Source organism: Diceros bicornis, chromosome 27, assembly GCF_020826845.1.
Source record: "Diceros bicornis minor isolate mBicDic1 chromosome 27, mDicBic1.mat.cur, whole genome shotgun sequence".
NCBI classification, from domain to species: domain Eukaryota; kingdom Metazoa; phylum Chordata; class Mammalia; order Perissodactyla; family Rhinocerotidae; genus Diceros; species Diceros bicornis.
Window position 1 is genome coordinate 5,467,296 of NC_080766.1, and position 22,248 is coordinate 5,489,543.

The 22,248-nt window shown below is 36.3% G+C and overlaps 1 protein-coding gene across 2 annotated transcripts in view; it reads right to left on the bottom strand.

The window, feature by feature from the left end:
• ZNF654 (zinc finger protein 654) overlaps window positions 1–22,248 on the bottom strand; it is a 79,142-nt gene that overhangs the window by 9,713 nt on the left and 47,181 nt on the right. Inside the window, exons 4-6 of one of the 2 annotated variants that reach the window (XM_058570679.1) lie at window positions 9,952–10,087; window positions 7,036–7,238; window positions 6,302–6,441 (exon numbers count right to left, since the gene is read on the bottom strand). In XM_058570679.1, coding sequence (XP_058426662.1) covers window positions 6,302–6,441; window positions 7,036–7,238; window positions 9,952–10,087 — 479 coding nt within the window. The remainder of the gene's footprint in view (window positions 1–6,301; window positions 6,442–7,035; window positions 7,239–9,951; window positions 10,088–22,248) is intronic. The other variant, XM_058570680.1, reaches the window with a different exon arrangement.

Below are 22,248 nucleotides of genomic sequence, written 5' to 3' on the forward strand. Positions count from 1 at the left end.
TGTGCTTCACTTATTCTTACTTTTGTTTATGATGATCGCTCTACATGGAAAGTACTTCTTCATTTCTAAGATGAGCTTATCTTTCCAAGTCCATATCAAATGCCTCTTCTTCATCAAAGCCTTCATGAATACCCCAAACTAAAGTGATAGCTACTTCAGAAGAGATCTTATCCCTTGTATTAATTTCATGCCTATCATGTACTTCCCTGTTTATATTTTATAGGTCCTATTTCCCCAACTATTAATACATTGTAAATCTCAATGACACATTGTAGAGTGGAGGGAGTGGCAAGAACATGAGATTGGGAATAAGGAAGACCTAACTCTCAATAGGGCATTATACACTAACTGGCATGGCACTATTCAGTTCACAGTGAGCCGCCTTTTTCTAGGAATAGCCCTAATACACAGGGTTGGAACTCCACTGGCCATGTCTCCTATGTGACCTTTCTCATACCTTCCTTAAGATGTTAATTCAGGGGTAGGAAACTGACCCCAGTCAGGCCAGCAGAGTCCCTGGAATGTTCTCAAGTCTAAACTATGAAGTTTGGGGACTGCTGGCATTCTTTCTGGTTTGCAACAGGAGAGACTGAAACCAACTGGCAGAAAAGAGAAACAACTTTTTAAAAAAACCCTAGCAATCTCAATGTCCTTGGTAGCAGTGATCTTTGAGGACCAGCTATATCCCTGCCTTTTCTTTTTTTTTTTTTGGTAAGTAAGATTGGCCCTGAGCTAACATCCCTTGCCAATCCTCCTCTTTTTGCTGAGAAAGATTAGCCCTGAGCTAACATTTGTGCCCATCTTTCTCTATTGTGTATACGGGATGCCACCACAGCATGGCTTGATGTGTGGTGCATAGGTCTGTGCCCAGGATCCAATTCCACGAACGCTGGCCGCCAAAGCGGAGCATGCAAATTTAACCACTATGCCACTGAGCCAGCCCCCCATCCTTGTCCTTTTTATGTCTCCTGTTATACCCCAGTATCATTTCAATAAATACTATCTGTTCCCTAAACTCCTTAATTAGACATAAGATGCTATCACTTGCAAACTGACTAGTATAAATTCCAACTCCATTTTGTTATTAGCTGTGACTTTTATCCAGAGTTTTCTTATACATGAAAGAATTGAGAGAAGTGAAACCATGTAGGTGAAATGTCTGGTATATACTGATGTTTAATAAATCGCTAGTTTCCTGTTATTTTCCTTGTCTTTATAATCTTCATAGTACCAAGCAGTGAGATTTATTCAATAAATATGTTGGTTAATAATCTGAAAGCATTTAAAGAAAGCCTCTTGAGGAAATATATTAAAAGAAATTGTAGACATGGAATGAGGTAGAAGATGATGGTAGACATTCTAAATAAGGGTTATGTTATGTACAAAGGGATGTGGATGGAAAAAGGCAAACAAATCAACTGTGTTTAAGAAGCTATGGCATATCTCTGCAACAGATTTAAAGACAAAAAATGATTGTTGGAAATTATGGGACAGTATTCCATTCAATATTACACAAATGAATGTTTAACATATTAGAAATGTATTATTTATTCTCCAACTTGTTCTAAAAAATAATTTGAGACACCTTACAGACATTCTTGGTGTATGATATATTTTTTTTCTTTTTTGAAAAGAGAGATCTTATTTCCCTTTGTGTCTGTTAACTCAGGAGGAAACTTGTAAACAAAATGTTAATTCCAAGATCCTAATAAATTTGCCAGAAGAGGGCTACCAATATGAATTTAGCTTTCTAGCAGGCAAAGCAGAAATCTCAAGATTTGGTTATGAAGCTCCATTTTGACTGAACTTACAAAAGGGATCTCTGGTTTTACTTGTATACTGGATTTTAAGGCAAACAAATAAACAAAACACCCTGAAAACCACTGAATAGTCTTCTTTGCAAAGAACAAAGGAATGTTTAATGAAGCTTACATTTTCTTTTCAGAGGGTCCTTTAGAAAACACAAAACCCATTTGTTAAACAAACACATTTCCCAGGTACTAACTACTAACACAATCATCAAGTTATCTAGTTGCGGAAAACAGGCTATAACGGGGTCTACCGCCACCCTCACAACACAGATTTTTTTCATATTTGACCCATTTATAGTAAGTAATGTTTAATAACTGAGGCTGTGAGTCAGGCTGCCTGGTTTGAATCCTGGCTTCATTATTTACTAGTTGAATGGCCTGGGCATAACATTATCTACCCCACAAGACTGTTGGAATCAATGAGATAATGCATATATAAAGCAAAGACTATAGGAAGCACTCAGCAAATATTAGCAGCTGCTATTACTATTATCATTATTATTATTATTAGTGATGGTGAGAGAAATTGGGTTAGTGTCTTGCTTCACTGGCTCGAGACAGAGCAAAACTGGACTGTGAATCAGGTTCTGTCCTCAGAGAAGGGAAATGAAGGGTAAGCTGCTTCATAGGAAAGCCAAAGATGAAACAGACAATACAGACCTTCTACGCTGGAAAGAATCCTGCTCTTCAAGTTACAGTGAAAATCAACTTTTAGAAGCAAGAAAAAGGACCCCAGCATTCAAAAATATAGAGAAGAGGTAGAAGAAATAAGAAGGCAGGCGATCAGAACTCAGCCTACTCAAAAGGAAGGGCACAGAAGCAGGCTCAAGACCCCCTTCCAGTCAGGCAGCTGGGAGTCATACACCCAGCTTCTATTCTTAGACGAGGACTGTGGCCAGGAGCAGGAAAGAGGCACTGTTCTATTTTTAAGGTCCTTCCCTAAAGAGCAGAAATTGGTTAGCCAAGGGAAGAAGAAAATAAAATATGTTTTCCCGTTTTTTTTGTTTGTTTGTTTACACTTGATTCTAGTTTACTTACGAGTATATTAAAATGAAAAGACTAAAGATACCCTGTTTAAAAAGTTTTATATATATATGTATGTGGGACCAGCCCAGTGGTGTCGTGGTTAAATTTACACGCTCGCTTCAGGCAGCCCAGGGTTCACAGGTTTGGATCCCGGGAGCGGAGCTACTCACGGTTTATCAGGCCATGCTGTGGCAGGCATCCCACATATAAAGTAGAGGAAGATGGGCATGGATGTTAACCCAGGGCCAATCTTCCTCAGCAAAAAAGGATTGGCAAGGGATGTTACCTCAGGGCTAATCTTCCTCACACACAAAAAAAGTTTAATATAGCCAAGGACAGAGGACATTCCTATCCCCATCAGAAGATCTACAGAGAATACTCTTATCCCCATAGGAAAAGATCTACTATAACAGTCAAGACTGTATTCCATTTCAGAATAACTACATATAAAGAAAAGATAATACTTTGAAAACTATTTTTAAAAAAGTATGTCTTACCACTGCCTCTTGATCCCCTTCTCTATTTGAAATTCCAATTTACACAGTAAACTTTTGAATAAAAATTTGCATAATCTAACTAAAAGTATACTCCCTTAGAAGATAAGTCCACTAGTTTCTAGACCCAGCTCAGCTATTTGAGTCTGAGTCTGAAGATTTTAATCTATAAAACTAAAATATTAAATGAGTTTATTTTTAAATCCCCCTTCAAGCTACTGTTTTAAATATTTAAGAATTTAAAATTCAATGGGGCTGGCCCGGTGGCATAGTGGTTAAGTTCAGATGCTCTGCTTCGGTGGCCTGGGGTTCGAAGGTTGGGATCCTGGGCACGGATCTAGTCACCGCTCATCAAACCATGCTGTGGCAGGCATCCCACGTATAAAGTAGAGGAAGATGGGCACAGATGTTAGCCCAGGGCCAATCTTCCTCAGCAAAAATAAAATTAAATTAAATTCAAAAGCGTTGATTAAAAAATGTTTCTAGACCATAGCATTTCAGATTATTATGTTCAACAAATGAAACCTAGTTTTCCCTTAAAAATTAATGAACTGTCAAAGTGGTTGAGTTTTTTTTTTGTGTGTGTGTACTAGGGAGGGGAGGCAGAAATTATTAGAATCTTTTATAACTATTATTCATGATTTCTCCTAATAGCACTTGAAGGGTCGGTACTAAAAACACTCTCATACCACCTTCTAAATTACATGATTGCTGGGTAATTAGAAGCTTCATATATCCTACTAAAAACTTTTAAGTAGTTTTTAAAATGTTGAAAAAAACTAATATTCACACAATGCCATTTACATCAGCACCCAAAAAATGAAATACTTAGGAATAAATCTAACAAAGTATGTACAAAATCTCTATGAGGAAAACTACAAATCTCTGATAAATGAAACCAAAGAACTAAATAAATGGAGAGATATTCATGTTCACAGACAGGAAGATTCAATACTGTCAAGATGTCAGTTCTTCCCAACTTGATCTACAGATTCAATGCCATCCCAAACAAAACCCCAGCAGGTTATTTTATGGATATTGACAAATTGATTCTCAAGTTTATAAGGAGAGGGAAAAGACCCAGAATAGCCAACACAATACTGAAGAACAAAGTTGGAAAATTGACACTACCCAACTTCAAAACTTAATACAAAGCTAAAGTAATAAAGACAGTGTGGTATTGGTGAAAGAATGGACAAATTGATCAGTGGAACAGAATAGAGAGCCGAGTAATAGATCCACATAAATATAGTTAACTGATCTTTGACAAATGAGCAAAGGTTATACAATGGAGCAAAGACAGTCCTCTCAACAAATGGTGCTGGAACAACTGGACATCCACATGCAAAAAAATGAATCCAGACACAGACCCTATACTCTTCACAAAAATTAACTCAAAAATGGATTATAGACCTAAATGTAAAATGTGAAACTATAAAACTCCTAGAAGATAACATAAAAGAATACTCAGATGACCTTGGGTATGGTGATGCCTTTTTAGATATGACACCAAAGACATGATCCATGAAAGAAATAATGGATAAGCTGGACTTCATCTAAAATTAAAAACTTCTGCTCTGTGAAACAGAATTAAAAGACAAGCCACAGACTGGGAAAAATATTTGTAAAAGACACATCTGATAAAGGGCTGCTATCTACAGTATGCAAAGAACTCTTAAAATTCAACAATAAGAAACAAACAACTCAATTAAAAAATGGGCCAAAAACTTTAAGAGACACCTCACCAAAGAAGATACACAGATGGCAAATAAACATGAAAAGATGCTCCACATCGTATGTCATCAGGGAAATGCAAATTAAAACAAGATACCATTACACACCTATTAGAATGGCCAAAATCTGAAACACTGACAATATCAAATGCTGGTGAGGATACACTGCTGGTGGGAATGAAAAATGATACAGCCACTTTGGAAGACAGTTTGGCAGTTTCTTACAAAACTAAACATACTCTTACCATACATTCCAGCAATCATGCTCCTTGGTATTGACCCAAAGGAGTTGAAAACTTACATCCACACAAAAACCTGCACACAGCAGCTTTATTCATAATTGCTAATACTTGGAAGCAACCAAGATGTCCTTCAGTAGACAAATATATAAATAAACTGTGGTACATCCAGACAATAGAATATTATTCAGCACTAAAAAGAAATGACCTATCAAGCTATGAAAAGACATGGAGGAACCTTAAATGCATATTACTAAGTGAAAGAAGCCAATATGATACACTATATGATTCCAACTATATGACATTCTGGAAAAGGTGAAACTATGGAGATAGTAAAAAGATCAGTGGTTTCCAGGGGTAGGGATGGGGATGGGAGTGAGGGGAGATGAATAAGCAGAGCATAGAGGATTTGTAGGGCAGTGAAAATACTCTGTATGATATTATAATGATGGATAATAGGAAATTAACATTTGTCCAAACCCACAGAATATGTAACACCAAGAGTGAACCTTAAGGTAAACTGTGGACTTTGGGTGATTATGATGTGTCAATGTAGGTTCAAGCTTCATAAAAAAGGTATCATTCTGGCGAGTGATGTTGATAATGGGGGAGGCTATCCATGTGTGGAGGCAGGGAGTATGTGAGACATCTCTGAACCTCCCTCTCAATTTTGCTGTAAACCTAAAACTGCTCTAAAAAATATAGTCATAAAAAAGAAAAAAAAAAATCTAACATTCCAAACTTACTTTAAAACATAATTATCTCATTATAACACAGACCTTAAACATTTACACTATCAATTACTGGTACATGATCATATTCTTTTTTAATCTTTAGGTCTTACAACCTACTATTGTTTCTTGCACAGTAAATGAAAAAAAAAAAGTGGCTTAACATTTCACATAACTTTACAAAAAATATAAAGTCCAAACTCTGCTAACCAATTCTCCTTCTGTTCCCCACCTTACCATTTCAGTTTCTGTATTAGGAACACTTACCAGATATAATACATATCCCCATTCTGGAGCTGTGGAATAAGAAAGGATTCACAGAGTTGCAAGGCTAACATAGTCTTGCCTTCTTTTTCAGTGTTACAGATGATATCAATTCCACTCTTACAATCAGTTTTCAATAAATGCTATAAGAGGAAAAGAAAAATCAGTTCATATCATCAAAAATATCTAAAAAGCTAGTTGCAATAACTGTTTAAACATTCAGAAGAAATTAGACTCCCAGTTTTCTTCCACAAAAACAACGATGAATTGTACAGAAATATTTTCATGGTTTCATAGTTTCACTATATAGCACCTACAGTTTACAATGACTACTTTTAATCTCATTTATGTCCAAAACTTGTGGGTAAGTAGGGTCCATACTAGGAAAAGATCAATTCTTTCATCTTAAAAAAAATAAAATAACAAACATGAGCATTTATTTTCTTAATATTTTATTTAAAAGGCAAAATCATAATGCTCCTCAGTTTTTATTTGACCTCTGTTACACAAGAAGCTTAACGTGAATTATGCTTACTAATGTTTTGTTAATTTCATCATTTGTTAATATCAGATTCTGTCTAATTCAATAAGCTTAAACAATGGCCAAAGAGAACACATCTAGATAATGTAATTTTTAAAACCCTTGGTATTACTGTTAAAGGAATTTAACAACAAGAATGGGCTACACTCTCTTTTATTCTAAGGTTAAAACAGGCAAACATAATCTCAAACAATACCTCCCGGAATAGCTGATCTTCTACAGGTGACATAAACAGACATGTGAAGAGTGCTTGATGGAAGTACAAGTCTTTACTGATTTCTGGGTGGTTTATGCAAGATTTAATAAGAGCCATTGCTTCAGGTATGCGTTCACAAGCAATTAGGTATCTGGCACGTAGTTCAAAGAACAGTGGATTTTCAGAACTTAAATATTTGTTCACTATATTAAAAAGAAAACAGACTCTTATTACTCTCAAGAAAAGATTCTCTCAAACTTTGATTTGTTTGAAACTTTAGCACTAACATGTGGTATCTAATTAGATTAACCAGTTATTTAATTAAATAGTATTTTCTGTAGTAGGAGTTTATTTGTGAAAAGAATATTTAGTTATGATTGGAAAAATGGAAATGAGTGACACCAAAACAGTGCTCAAGAAATATCTGTTGATTTCTTCTCAGTCTAAAAAGTAAAAAAAAAAAAAAATTTAAAAAGAAAAAACATGAAATATTCTTTGTTCAGTTCACTAATATGTTAAAATATGTTTCAAATAACATGGGGTCTGGAATTTCTTTCTAGTCTAAGATTATGTACTTTATCTTCTTACTGCTCAATATTTTCATTACTGTAAGATTAAAAGGCTGAATCCTACATATGTCATTAAAACTACATTAATTCACACTACAGAGAAATATAATCTGAATTAATGAAAAAAGTTAAATCATTAAAGAAATATATTTGATTAATTTTCAACAAAAAACTACGCCAAAAGTAGTGCCAAAAAGGACTGCTGCTTAATATATGCTCATGTTTCACTAAGGATAATTACTAATATTTACTTTTACACAATTTAAAAATATATAAACACCTCTATCTACATAAGTTTATTCAGACCTAACAACAACCTTATGACAGGTATCATAATACGTGTTTTACAGATCATAAAACTGAGTCTCAGAGAGGTCAAATGACTTGCCCAAGGATGAAGAATTAGTAAGTGGCAGAGCAGGAACTGGAACCCATATTTCGTGATTTCAAATTCAAAAGTGTTTTACTTACTTATATATGTTTAATCAGTAGCTTCTAAAATGCCTATGAGTAATGTTTTATTTGGGCTTCAACATTTGCCTTGCAATTCTGTTTACAATATATGATAAGCAGACACTGATTTGTACAGTTAACACAAAGATAAACTTCAGACTGGTCTTTACCCTACTAGAGGACTAGTAGGGTCAACTGGGGGAGCGTCACCCACATTAATGAGGCTCTAGAGCAGCTTTTCCCAAACTGAGGTACACTAGTGTAAGTCAGAAAGGAGTATGTATGAAAGGACTATATAGAGGGAGGCCATCAGCCCTCACATCAGCCAACAACAGGTTTGTTCTAGCTCCTACTCAGAGAAGCCGAAAAACTCCCCAAAAAGCCTAAACTTCCTTCTCCCCTGTTCTCACTCCTTCTGAAGCTCTATCTTTGTCTAGCTCCTGTCTCCTCTGGCCATATTCTCCAATCTCCTGATAGTTTCCTTCAGGCTGTCACCCTTGCCTTCCCTATATTTTACTGTTCATACTTTTCTTCAATAATCCAACTTGCCCTCTTCAGTTTCCACTGTCTCCCTCTTCAGTCTTTTCATTCCTTTCTGAGACCCTCATATCAAGTGCCAGTCTCCTCTGTATCCCTTGGGTATATACCACTATGCCACTGTCACATATACCTTAGCCCTTTCCTCCTAGTCTTGTCTTACCTCCCATCTCTTCCTATTACTTTGCACTACTTCTCCTGGGCTTACCTCTCTCTTTCATCTTCTCTCACATCTCTGTCGCAGTCCTCCACACTTGTATCTGAAGTCAGCTTGATCTTAAGCCCAAGAATCATAGCCCCTTCTCTACTCAACTCTACTCTCAACCCACCCCCAACCCTTAACCTGGGACAAGTGGAAAGATGCTAACCTGCTCAGCACAATCTGTGGCGTGAAATATCTTTCTCACCAGACCAAGGTCTGAATGGTTCCAGAGCTGGGAGGTTTTGTCTTTTCCCTTTGGCCATCTTGTAATTGCACTCCACAGGCTCTGTCCATGCTTTCAAATGCTGTCCACACTTTTGTGCTTATTCACTACTGCTGAGCTTACATTCTAAGTTTTGGTGATCCAAAATGTTCTGGGGCTTAGGAATAATATGTCAAATGTTTTTTAAAAGAATTAACCAGAAGTAGTTGACAAAGCTTCCTGCCTCAAAAGGAAATTTTGGCCCACAGGAGCCAGTGTGGATCTAGGTTTGAGAGGAAGTGATGTCCAAGAAGTATGCAGGTGGTAAGGGGATGAGACAAAACAACTTCTATTAATGGACAGAGTTTGGGAAATACTGTTCTAGAGTATTTGGAATTGAAATTTACTTCTTTATTCAATTAGTCACGCATTCATCACGTAGTCATTCATTTAATCAACAAATACTTAAATTAAGCACCTACTCTGTACCAGGGACTGCGCTAGGTGTAGGATATGCAACAGTGGTAACAAAAACTGAAAGAGTTCCAGCCCTCACAGAGTTTCCTATATAAGGGAGATTCCATGTGCTTAAGAGGGTGTTTTTTTTTAAGGGTGTTCCTACTTAAATAGATTTTAAAAATATAACTAAAGTGACAAAAACAAATAAACTCTATGTAAATAAGTAACATCTGGATAGTAAATGTGTTAACACTCTGGATTTCCATTAGAATAAATGGGAAATGACTAGAAATAAATGTACCTAATTTAATATTAAAAATCACTCTTGGGCTGGGTTAGTATATAACAAATTAAACATACTTTATGTGAAAATACATCACTCTTATTCAGTATTATAAAATAAAAGAAAAATCACTACTACTGCTCTAGTTAGAAAATGAAATTGTGTTTGCTTCTCACAAATGTTGGTTTTGATTTTGAGTCTCCTGAAGTACCTATCTCCTGAGATGCTGGCTGGGCTTTAAGAACAGCTTGCAACACTGGATCTTCCCATGGGCCACCATCTCTAATGATTCGAGTCACCAGTTCCAGATTCACATTTCCATATCTGCGGAGGTGATTCTGGCATTCCTAGGAGAGAAAAATCATTTTGGCTTTGTGAATTTAAAGGGGTTAAAAACTAAACTTGATCATCGTTGTCAGTAAAATGACAGATGGTCAATGAGGCAGCTATTAAATTATAAAAGAGAAAGAATTGCTATAGTAACCTAAGCAGGGTGTCAAAACCCCATTAGTACACAAATAGGCTTTAATGCCAAAGGTTACACAGTTTGTACATAATTTGACTTAGAAAATCCCATTATAATAGGGATGAAGTGTAACCTAAGAGGAAAATTTAAGGGATGCATCATTTCTAGGAAAAGAACCAGGTTGCAAAAACCTAGGGGAAAAACTTACAGGATGCATCATTTCTAGGAAAAGAACCAGGTTGCAAAAATGTAAAACTTACATGTTCAATTAAATTTATGTGAGGGCTCATAAAGTTTGTGTTACCAATGGCAGGCAAGAGCCTGACAGTAAGAAGAGGGTACGGGGGTTCTTGTCCAATGCAGACTCTGGTTGGCAGGTAGACAGATCCCCTGCCCTGATCCCAAATGTATAGTCTTAGTTGCGGTAGAAGGCTGGAAGATGGAAACTCTATTCCACTTTATTGTGTAAGTAGATCTGTAGTCTCAGGATGAAGAAATGATAGGTTGAAGAAATGAAGACTCTGCATTAGGTTTAAGATAAAGATGTATTGATAAGTTGGACATAAACTGATAATTTGTCTATGCATTTTCTGGGATTTTTTTAAAGATATTTGAAATGTTTTTAGAAAATCTGTTATCTAGACTTGTGATTATAATATGAATTATGTAACAGAAGTTTGTGAACAGCGTTTAATATTTAAGAGAACTTGGTTTACTGAATTTATAAATTTGACTTATTAGATTTATATTTATAAGATTTTATTGTTTGGTTATGCTTTTTTGATTCAGTATGCTTTGTTAGGTAGTGTTTTTTAAAATGTTTCAAGGAATTTAATAGGATAATTTAAAAAGATTAACTGAAGGTCTAGTGAAGGTATGAATAGATTTATTTTTTTAAATGCATAAATTGAGCTTAAAGCCTTAAGAAAAAACTAGATATTGAAATTGGCAATATTAAAAATTTGAATAAACTGCACATCAATTAAAACACAAACAATTGCCAGAATTTATTTCTGTGCTCAAAAAAATCCCTCAGACATTAAAAACTTAATAATTGTTATAAAGTAAGCTTAGGATAAAACAATATATATTCACAAATTTTACTTAGATGAAAATCATTAGGCTACATACTCAAAGTGGCAGTGTTTAATTGTCATCATTTGAACATTCCAAAGTGATATCTATATGCCACTTTTTCATACCTTGTTATAATACACAAAAGAGGTTTTATAAGATAACAAGGCAGTAGAAGAAATCAAGTTTCAAGACAAAGGATCATTCAGTCAAAGAAGTCAAAGCAGTCAAAACATGAAAATAAGGATCTTCTAAAAGTTATTTAGGGCATTCCCAAATTAAAACAAGCAACCAAACAAAAACGCTATTAACAATGGGCAAGTTACTTAACCTCTCTGTGCTCCTTTAGTTAACTCCTAGGAAAAATGGATACTAAAAACACCTACTTCATAGGATTGTTGTGAGGATTAAATAATAGTATTGAAAAGTGCTTGGGCTAGTGCCTGGCACATAGTAAGCACTTAATAAATCAGCTATTACTTCTTCAAGTATTTTTTAACATTTTCAATAAATATATTATTTTAGGACAACCAATTACCTTAGCATAAAATTAATTTCTACAATTCCATGTGTCAGTATGTTATAGCATTCATAAAAATAAGATATAGAGTTATTGATCAGCCATGATTTTTTTAACACATGGAACACAGTAATGATCTGTGGCAACAGCTTCATGGTTAAAAACAATCATCAATTTCAAACCTCAAGGTAAACAAACTACTAAATTACTCTAGACACATATATTGCTGCCCCAAAATTTCAACTACTGTTAAGCTGGCTTTTGTCCAAGAAAAGCACAAGAAATAAGGTGAGCTGGATGCTAGCCCCTGCATCACTGATGAGCTTCAGCTCTTGGACAATCCTGCATTCTAGCTGTCTTAGGGCAAGTGAGGCACCAACCACACAGCCATTAGAACTGTGGGACCTGGAACTGGACTTAGGCCTAAGTCAAGATTTGGTGAAACGGGGCTGTTGCTAATTTCCTAAACTTGGCTGAAAGTAAGAAACACTTGCAGGTCTTGTTAAAAAACAGATTCCTAGGCCCCACTTCAAACCTACTAAATCAAAACTTCTAGGGGAAAGCCCTGATAATCTGTATATGTAACAACCCCCAGCCCATGGTCCACTTTGGCATACTTTTTGAATGCACCTCCTACATTTAGAGTGCACTTTCATAAATGTTTACACTATAAATTATATACCTGTACCATCAATCCTTCCATTAAAAATTAGTAAATTAGCTTTAAGTTCATTTTTCTAAGATAAAAATTATAAATGAGAGTTTTGTTTTTTTATATGTGTGCACTTCTTGAGTTAAGTAAGTACACCATATTTTGGAGACCACTTCTATGGGAAATAGCTCTGGACAGGAAATAGAGACAAAATAAAGACTTCATTTTGGTCTATTTAAAAAGACACAGGAGGAGGGGCCGGCCCGGTGGCGCAAGCGGTTAAGTGCGCGCGCTCCGCTGCGGCGGCCCAGGGTTCGCTGGTTCGGATCCCGGGCGCGCACCGACGCACTGCTTGGTAAGCCATGCTGTGGCGGCGTCCCATATAAAGTGGAGGAAGATGGGCACCGATGTTAGCCCAGGGCCGTCTTCCTCAGCAAAAAAAAAAAAAAAGAGGAGGATTGGCGGATGTTAGCTCAGGGCTGATCTCCTCACAAAAAAAAAAAAAAAGACACAGGAGGAAAGAGAATAAGTTTGTAATTATCTTTTGCACCTCCTTCCTTACATAGTAGGGTAGCTTTTTTGGATGATATTCAATTTAAAAGCCTCCAAAGTGAAAAAGGAAGCACTTAAATCTCTAGAATTTACAACTTATCTTTTCTAGAGTATATACATATTGAATTTTTTTTAGAATGTTCACTTACTTAAAAATTTGGACCTGTATATTAACCTAATCATTTATTAAGTCATCTGTCTACTATCAGATACCCACTGCACTGTGCTACATATAATTTCCTCAGAAACTTCCATTCAACTTTTGTCTTTGACAAAGTAGAGAGAAAACACAACTCCTTCCCTCACTCTTCTTTCAGAATCCCTTGTGGCATGGGCTTAATGTTTTGCTCCAGAAGATTTTTATTCCCTGACTCATCGCCATAACACGAGTTGGCTACTACAGCCTGTCCGTGAAGCTGCAGGTCAGTGCTGCAGCCATTCTCTATACTTGATCTGAACCCTTCAGCAGCTTACCATAGGATGCAAGCCTTAGCGCTCCAACGTCACATTTAAGGACCTCTGGACTCACCTACCAATGCATTCACCTACTGCACATCACGAATCCCTTTCTTCAGCCTGGTCACTTCCCTGTCCCCCAAACTCATCTTGTACTTTCTTGCCTATGCCTTTTCTCATATCACTCTTTTTCTCCTACAACTTCTTGTAAACCTACCTAACCCTTCCCAGAAACCTATCTAAATCCTTTCCTAACGATCTTCCCACAGTCCCACTTTTCCCTGAGAAGCCTCCACTAGCTACCTCAATCCATAATAAACAATTCCTTCCGCTGCAGTATTGAAAATCTGTACCAGTCCACTCTCTGGTACTTATCATACAAGAGAAGGGCCTTGCATTATTAATTGAGTGTTGACATCTTACTTCCTAGGGAGTTAAAAGTGTCTTCTTACAGGTACACTTTTCCTTTCAGGAAAGGAAAGGTGTATCAGAGACGATATATACTCAATAATAAGTAACTTTTAAAATCAAAATAGAGTTTTATGGAAATCTGTGTGAGTATAAGTACCATGCAATATCTGTTTATTTTGAATGAAATGTAGATTCCAGAGTAAAATTACAGAATACCACATGTCAAATGCATCCATAAACAAGCTCCTGCAGCAAATCAAAGCAAAAATGTAAAAGCTCTTCAATGTGGTTAATTTCATAAAGACAAAGCCTTTTTTTATGGCTGAGTAAAACGGGGTGGGGGAGGGTCAAAGGGGTAAAGGGGCACGTGCGCAGTGATGGATGGCAACTAGACTTTTGGTGGTGAACACGACGTAGTCTATACAGAAATTGGAATATAATGATGTACACCTGAAATTTATATAATGTTATAAACCAATGCAACCTCAATAAAAAAAATAAAAGAAAAAAAATAAAGCCTTTAAAATACAGTAAAATCTTTACAATACATTGAAATGAGATGAGAATGACCATGATGTCTTTTATTATTACTCTTTCATTGGTTATCTTATGGCAAAGCACTTCAAAAAGTTGTAAAATTTAAAGATGTTATGCAGTTTTCTTTTACAAAAAGAAAACTAGCACAAATGTGCTGTTCTTTTCTGTGCTAAGTTCCTAAGGAGTATTTACCTGAAGTTTTTGAAAAAACAAACATTCTAAGTTTGCCCATATAAAGTAAAGAGGACAGTATAACAATGAAAAAGTTAGTGCTTTTCAAAAGAAAGCCCTTGGAGAAAATAATTTAAAATGAATGTTTGGAAGTGTTTGCATCATTACATGATTGTTGTTGCCAAAAATCAATACATCACCTATAATGCTTGTATCTATTCCACTAAAAACTTAAACTAGAATTTTCTGTTGAAAACTCTTTCAAGAGCATTTTAATGAATTTTCAATTCGTTTGTTAAAATTGGTTGGTATTCAAGAAAACACTGATTGATGTCAGGAACAACAGAAATTTAGTAGTCAAATTTCAAAAAAATTCTTTGTAAATTTGGTGGAAGGCATTTAAAACTGGGTATGACAATTTAGAAAATAAAATTTTTCCATTTGGATTTACCAAAGGTATCTTTTTCATCTATGACAGCTATTAAAACCAAGTATCAAAGTAAATTAAAATCAGATGTACTATATGACCAAGGGTTAAAATTTTTCAAGAATAAAGCACATTCAATCACTGGTATTAAAGTTTTTACACTGTTAAAACACTTTACTTTTATCCTTTTTAAATGTATTTTTGTTTCATAATGTATATAGTATTAGTACATGTACATAAATAACAAATACACATATATTGGAGATAGGTGCTCAAAATTTTTTTAAAAAACCTAGACGAGTATGATATCAGAGGTCTGGAGACTCCTGGTTTTAGGTATTATTTGTTTTTACCTTCACGTTTGGAATCAAATATAAAATTCGCTTTCCTCTATGGATCCTACATGTCCTGATGTGCTTCTTCCTTGCCATTTTTACAGCCTACACCCTAGCCTTCATCTGCTATCACTCAGATAAGCACACTCAAGTTTCTTCTTCCTCCCTCTCCCCAGTAAGGCAGTCTTTAGAAGGTTTTAAAATGTTAGACCATGAAGCATTTAAGACAGTAGTATAAATAAAACATTTCTTTGACATATCCATTATTGCAAACACATGGTTACATCATGTCACATAATAGATGAGGGAATACTGAAAAGAATGCTGGGTTGAGAGTAAGACTCAGGCCCTTGTTCTATTTCTCTAAACCTCAACTCCACAGGAGCTTAATTTTCTGATCTGTAAAATAAGGGGATTAAACAATTTCTAAGGTGACTCTCAGTCTCAGAACTATAAAAACGCATGAATACCTATAAATTATACATATTTGATTTTTAAAAATAACTAGTACCACACAGTTAGTGAACTATTTAAGATACTCCTCTTGGGACTTCTGAAAAATATCAATATTTAACTACAAATAGTTGTTCCTTAATAAACATGATTACATTTTTATACATTTAAAAAATTTTAAGTAATAAATGTAAATGTTACTTAAATTTGCAATCAGAGTTTTACGTGAAGGAGAAGCCAATCATAAATACAGTAAAATCATCAACTGAGAGCATAATCAAATTTCAAAATTAACTGTTGGTTGCCATGCTAATGAAAGCACAACCCTACCATTAACATCTTTAAATAAGTAATGAAATAATCCGGCCTACAGCAGTTTATTGTTACAGTTCTAACCTGTAAGACAGACCCTGAAGCAGAATTAAGGTGCATGCAAGATTTATTTGATTCCCATGCAAAGAAATAAATATAAAATCTGATTCGGCAGAAAGAGCACTGGAGTCAGTCAAGAGAACAGGTCACAGTACTGACTATGCTACAAACTGGGAAAGTCACTTAATCTCCAATAAATATTGCTGACTGGATGAATGAATGAATCTCTTTGGTGTTCAGTTTCATCATTTATTAAAAAATTAGATTAGACGATGCGCTCTTACAGTTCTTTACAGCTAAATTTTCTATGATCTAATATTTTATCTAAGAAAATACAAACTACTTCAAGCACTAATCTGGTGATAATTCTAGTTATTATGTATTAGGACACTCTACAGAATCACTTTCAGTGAACAATGAATACCTCAAAGATCCTGATGTACTTTCAGAGCTGGTTTCAAAGAGTTAGTCCTATCATTGATTTTGAAGGCACTTACACGCCTGCTCCTGACAACACAAGACTGCACGATGTACAGAACATAAGACCTTTTTTACAGTTGGATACTGCGGTGTGAAGAACTATCAAGGCACAATGTTCAGTACCATCTTTTGAGATGACGGGCATGCCATGTGTCAGGGTACACTGGCCTTTCCTGAGATGTGCAACTTACTGACACTGACAGCCCTATCTTTTAGAGGCTTGCTCTTGGTCCCTTGAGCTTAACTGTCTCAAGTTTATTATATATTTTATGCTCAAAATAACTCTGGCTGCTCTTGTATCTCTTCAAAGTGGTCATAGAACTTCAACAGCTAAACTGAAGTAAGGTGTTTCCTTCTCAAACAGATTATTTAAAAAAATACACAGAGAAATTGAAAATATTTTTGAGGTGGTGATATACAGGAATTACTAATCAGGAATAACAATTTCAGAAAGTTAAATGCCAGTGGAAAAATATCAAAGCATTACCCATTTCAACACAAGATTTATCTAAGGATTACCATCTTTACAAAACAACTTAAGAATCTGAAACTTTAATTTTAACATCAATCCTTTTCACTACGTGGCACACTTGTCAAGTATTTCTCTCTCATAGACAGTGAAATCTTTTCTCGTATACTTTTCTCACAATTAAGCATACTTCAATTTCTTTTTTCTACACATTGTCAAAGTAAAGTCCACAGTAACTACTTGATGGTTTCATCCCATAAATAAATTTATTGATCTCTCCCCCATCTCACTGTACATAGTAGTAACCAATGGACCATGAGGTAAGCAGCCTCAGACAATATACCTCATTGTTTCTTATTTTTTAGCATTAAGCAAGGAAGACACATCTCTAAAAGGAAATTTTAAAAAGAAAGAAATGGCTAGATATCAGATAGAAATGTCTGTGGACTTATCTATCCTTCACTTGTGTTGGCAAACATCAGTACTGTGAGACTAAGACTACTAAGCGTCGGAGACACAGGGATGAAAGTCAGTCTCTGCCCACCAGATCTAACAGCACAGTTGGAGAGACTATTGAACCACAGATAGAATACAGACGGATCAGTGCTTCGGTAACAGTGGAAAAACCCAGGGCGGGGAAAGTCATATGCAGTCAAAATGGAGTTGAGCAGAGACAGAAAAGAACTTGTATTAGAGCAGAAAATATGGGAACACAATTTTGAAACTGCTCCTCACAAACTGTCTTGCTACTAAGCTGATATGGTTGTATTCTTTAAAAAGCCTTTTAACCAGCACTATACAGGTGGTTTTGAATACTTAAACTAAGACTTTGCCAAATTAAGTCCTTGGGCAACTTACTCCAAGTAGTCTAGAGAGACATGGGTTTTGAGCAGGTTTTAGTACAAAGTAAATAGCTCTGAACTTCTTCATATCAGCTAAAAATAATAAAATATGAGAGGTGTGCTGGTTTATGATGATGATGAATATATACTGTAACTTCTTAGGGGAAAGGCACACTTGCCTCAGTTAAACAGGGTGGGCATAATGATCTATTTAACTCCTCTCTTGTGGCTGGTTCTTTTCCTTTAGATTTTTTGCTCTTCTCTTACAATGCTATTGCAGTAAGAGAGTCTTAGGCCTCCTCCTGTTTGTGAGGTTATATCGCCTATCTCCTCCCAGCTCCTTCCTCCACGCACCCAAAGATGAACAAGCAGATTAAAAAATAGGGTGGAATCCCAGGAAAGAGAGCTTAATTAAGGCCTACTTCTAGTCTGAACAAAAAAGATCTTTGTGACTTTTACAGTGACCCCAAGGAATGCGGACAGAGTTTTCCCTGAGGTCAGGGCAGGCTCATTAGAACATCTGCAGAGCTCTACAGTAAGGCTTTTAGATTACGGGTTGGCATTTTGCTGACTACCCCAGGGTATCTTTTTTTTTTCCTAAATTAAAAAAAAAAGTCTTTATAACACCTATTTTTCTCTTGATTTATAAAAGTAATACCTGTTCTTGGCTTAAAGAAAAACAAACTGGGAAGATACAAATGTAGACCCATAAATCTAAATCATTATTGGGCATTAGTACTTGGCTGTTCCAAAGATATTTAACCCTGTGTCTAGAATGGACCTTCTCTTCTGTCTGTGTCTTGCTCTTCCTGCTACACTCACTGCCCACTTGGTGAATGGCACTACTCTGTGCGGCTACTTCAGCTCAGATGCCCAAGAACGTACTCGATTCTTCCCTATCTTCTTTACCCCCATCCAATCAATACCACAATCTGCGATTTTAGTTCTCGATTATTATGTGTGTGCTTTTATTTACAACTTCTAATTTCTTTTTTCGGAATCATTTGACATTAATAGAATTTTCATAATAGCCATACTGACAATAATCTACTAATTTTTTACTTGTTTCCTCAGGTCTGTTCTATTTCTTTTATTCTGTAACAACTCTTTTTGTAAATTACTTGTTTTGATCATTTCTAAAACAGCTGGCATGCTTCTTTTATTTGTTTTCCTGATAAAAGACACGTACTTGGTTTGTTTTCCAAGTTTTGGGACTATTTATCTCTGTTGCCTTCTCTCATAAACTATAGGGCTTGGCAGCTGTATTGTTAAATAATATTTTTTCCCTTGAAAAACTCTAGAATTCTTTATTCTGGCATTTTTTACAATGGAGAAGTTCATTGCCAGCCTGCTTTTATTTTTTCCTTTGTGGGAATCCTGTTTGTTCTACATGAGCTCTGCATTTGTAGGAACTTTCCTTTATCCTGAAAACTGAAGACTATAAAGATATGACTGCATGTGACTATGAAATGAAAATTAATGTTTAGAGATCATTTCCTTCACTGATTTGGTTTTTCCTGGAGCTAATCTGCTATTGATTACCTTCACTACACTTGTGATTTAGCAGTTTCAACTCCATACAATATTTCACCTCCATACATTCTTTGGGGTTGTCCCTTCTTTACAATTTCACTTCCAGTTTCACAAAGATACCCTGAACTCAACCACAGCAAGAACGTATTTAATCTTTTTTTTAAAACTGTCTTATCTTACCATGTAATTGATGGTAACTGGTATTCTCTTTATCTTTACCTAGACTATCTAGAACAGAGAGCTGTTTTACTAACGGGTAAATAGGTCTAAGTGAATCCTTCAAACCCAAACAAAGAGAGAAGGGAAAAGTTTATAAGTTTAATTTGTGAGATCAATGGCTCTTGAGGCAGTAAAGAGGAAGCTACAGTGGGAGACAACCACATCTCTTTACAAAACTTTCTTACCTCTGGGTACTGAGGCAGGCTGCATTTAGCTTGGGTCACAGCCTCATTCTCTCAATGGAAGGAAAGCTCTCATGCAGAGCCATACATCCCGTTTTTAACGTAGGTATAATAGGCACATCACAATTCTCATGTTCTGTGGGCTCTGCTGCACACCTGGTGCACTTTTGAAAGCACCACCAAGAATGAGATTGGCCACACACCAAATGCCCCACCATCTGCTATTTCCTCCAGCCCCTGTTGTTATAAGCTGGTGGGGGAGTGAGGGGGGCACTACTGGATTGCACCGTAAGGTCTCTCTTTAGCCATCCCTCCCCTTCTCCCTCTTGCATTTCCCTATTTAATCACATTCAGTTTATCACGTATTGTTTGGCCCATCCCTCAGTCTGGTTTTGATATAGGTTCTCCTCCTAGTTTCCAGCATTCATAAAGACTTTTTTCCTCATTTTATACTATTTTTATCTTTTCATTGGGAATCTGGAAGATTTAATTAAAATTAATGGGTTTCGGAGACCCATTGTATGAATTCAATCACTAGCCTATGGAAAGCTCACAAAAGAACAGACTAAAAATAATAGTAATGAGGTAAATGCATCATATAGGAAATGTGTCATCTTCTTATGTTGAGGTCAAGAAAAATTACTGGAAGCGAAGGGCTAAGAAAGCAAGCTTTTAGAAGCCAGTACATGGAACAGCCGGCTCTAAGAATGAAGTTTTCTCTTGGAATAAAAAAGCAAAGGAAAAATTATAGTCAGTGGTCTACTTGAACAGCTCAGGTTTTAGGAAATCAGAAATTCATGGAAGAATAGAATAAGCTCATGGGCTAGGTTTTGGTCTTATTGTGAAAACAGAAATCCAAGTACTATGACTTCAGAGCCCACACCCTTCACCAGACAGGCTATAAGACCTATTAAGCCTGATCATTTTGCTAAGAATGATGGCAAGCTGATGACCCTATGCAGCAAGTACAATTATTGTCCCATTTTACAAATGAGGAACCTGACAAAGAAATTACGTAATTTGTCCAAGATGAAAGAAAGTGAGTGGCAAAGCTAGGATAGTCACATTTGGAAAATGGAGGGATGGGAGAGGGGAGAGAGGAATGATTAACTCAAATCCAGCAAACAATGTTAGTCCCTTGCTAACTCAAGTATAGTCCAAGGACCAGCACCATAGGCATCACCTCGGAGCTTGTTAGAAATGCAGACTCTCAGGCCCCACCCCAGACTTACTGAATCATAATCTGCATCTTAACAAGACCCCTGGTGATCTTTATGTATATTAAAGTATGAGCAGCACTGTGTCTGTCCTCCTTATGGTAGAGGAGAAAGAGCACAATCTTAAGCTGGTATGAATCTGTATGAAAGATGGACAGAAATGAACCACCTAGAAAATATTTAGAATTTCAAAAGGTGACATTGGGATTGTCATTGGATTATCAAAGGTCAGTCAAATGCCTGGAAAATTCACAAAGCTTAGCAAACACAAGGTTTTAGAGTGGTGTTCAGGATGGACTACGTGTTGGCCCTTCCTGGGTCCCTAAGGGCACAGGCCTGGGAACACTAAAAGCAGCAGCTCAATTCAGAAAACAGAGGACAATTCTCCAGGCAAAGCTAAAATGGGAACAAAAGGTGAAATCTCTCCTAGGAGGGCAAGAGATAGAAGCTGAAGAAAATTCAGAGTAGGAAGAAGCCACAGCAACAAAAGCGGCAGAAATGGCAGAGAGATTTAAAAACAAAACAAATTAAAAAGGAAAAGGGGTGGGCTTTAGAATTTGAGTAGGAGATAGAAAAGGATGCAAAACTATGAACTCTCCCTTGAGGAATTATTTGGATAACTGAATGGACACCCTGCTCAAAAGAAAAAAGTGAAGGATATGTCTCTTCACAAATGTTATGATTTCACACATTTAAAACAGAAGTCAACCACTGTCTCTCAGCTCCTCTATGAACACTCCAGGGTTCCCACTGTCAGTGCTCAGAGCCACCTGCATGAGACATTCCCCAGACCCCATTTCAAACTGCAGCTCCTCCCCCAACACCACCATGCTAGCACGCTCTATCTGCCTGGCCTGCCTCATTTGTCTCTAAGTCATCTGTCGCTCTCTAAAATACTCTCAATTTACAGAGGTTTGATTTATTGTCTTTCTGTCTCTACACTAGAATTAAACTCCAGAACAGCAGGGTTTTTCTGCTGTTGCTTTCTGCAGTTTTTCCCAGAGCATAGGGCCAACACACAATGGGGACTCAATAAATATTTGCTGAGTAAAAGTTCAAGCATGGACTGCCAAGAACACAAGTGTCAAAGGAGAAATGGAATGGAATTAAGAAGTTTTAAATACTTGAATACAGACTCTA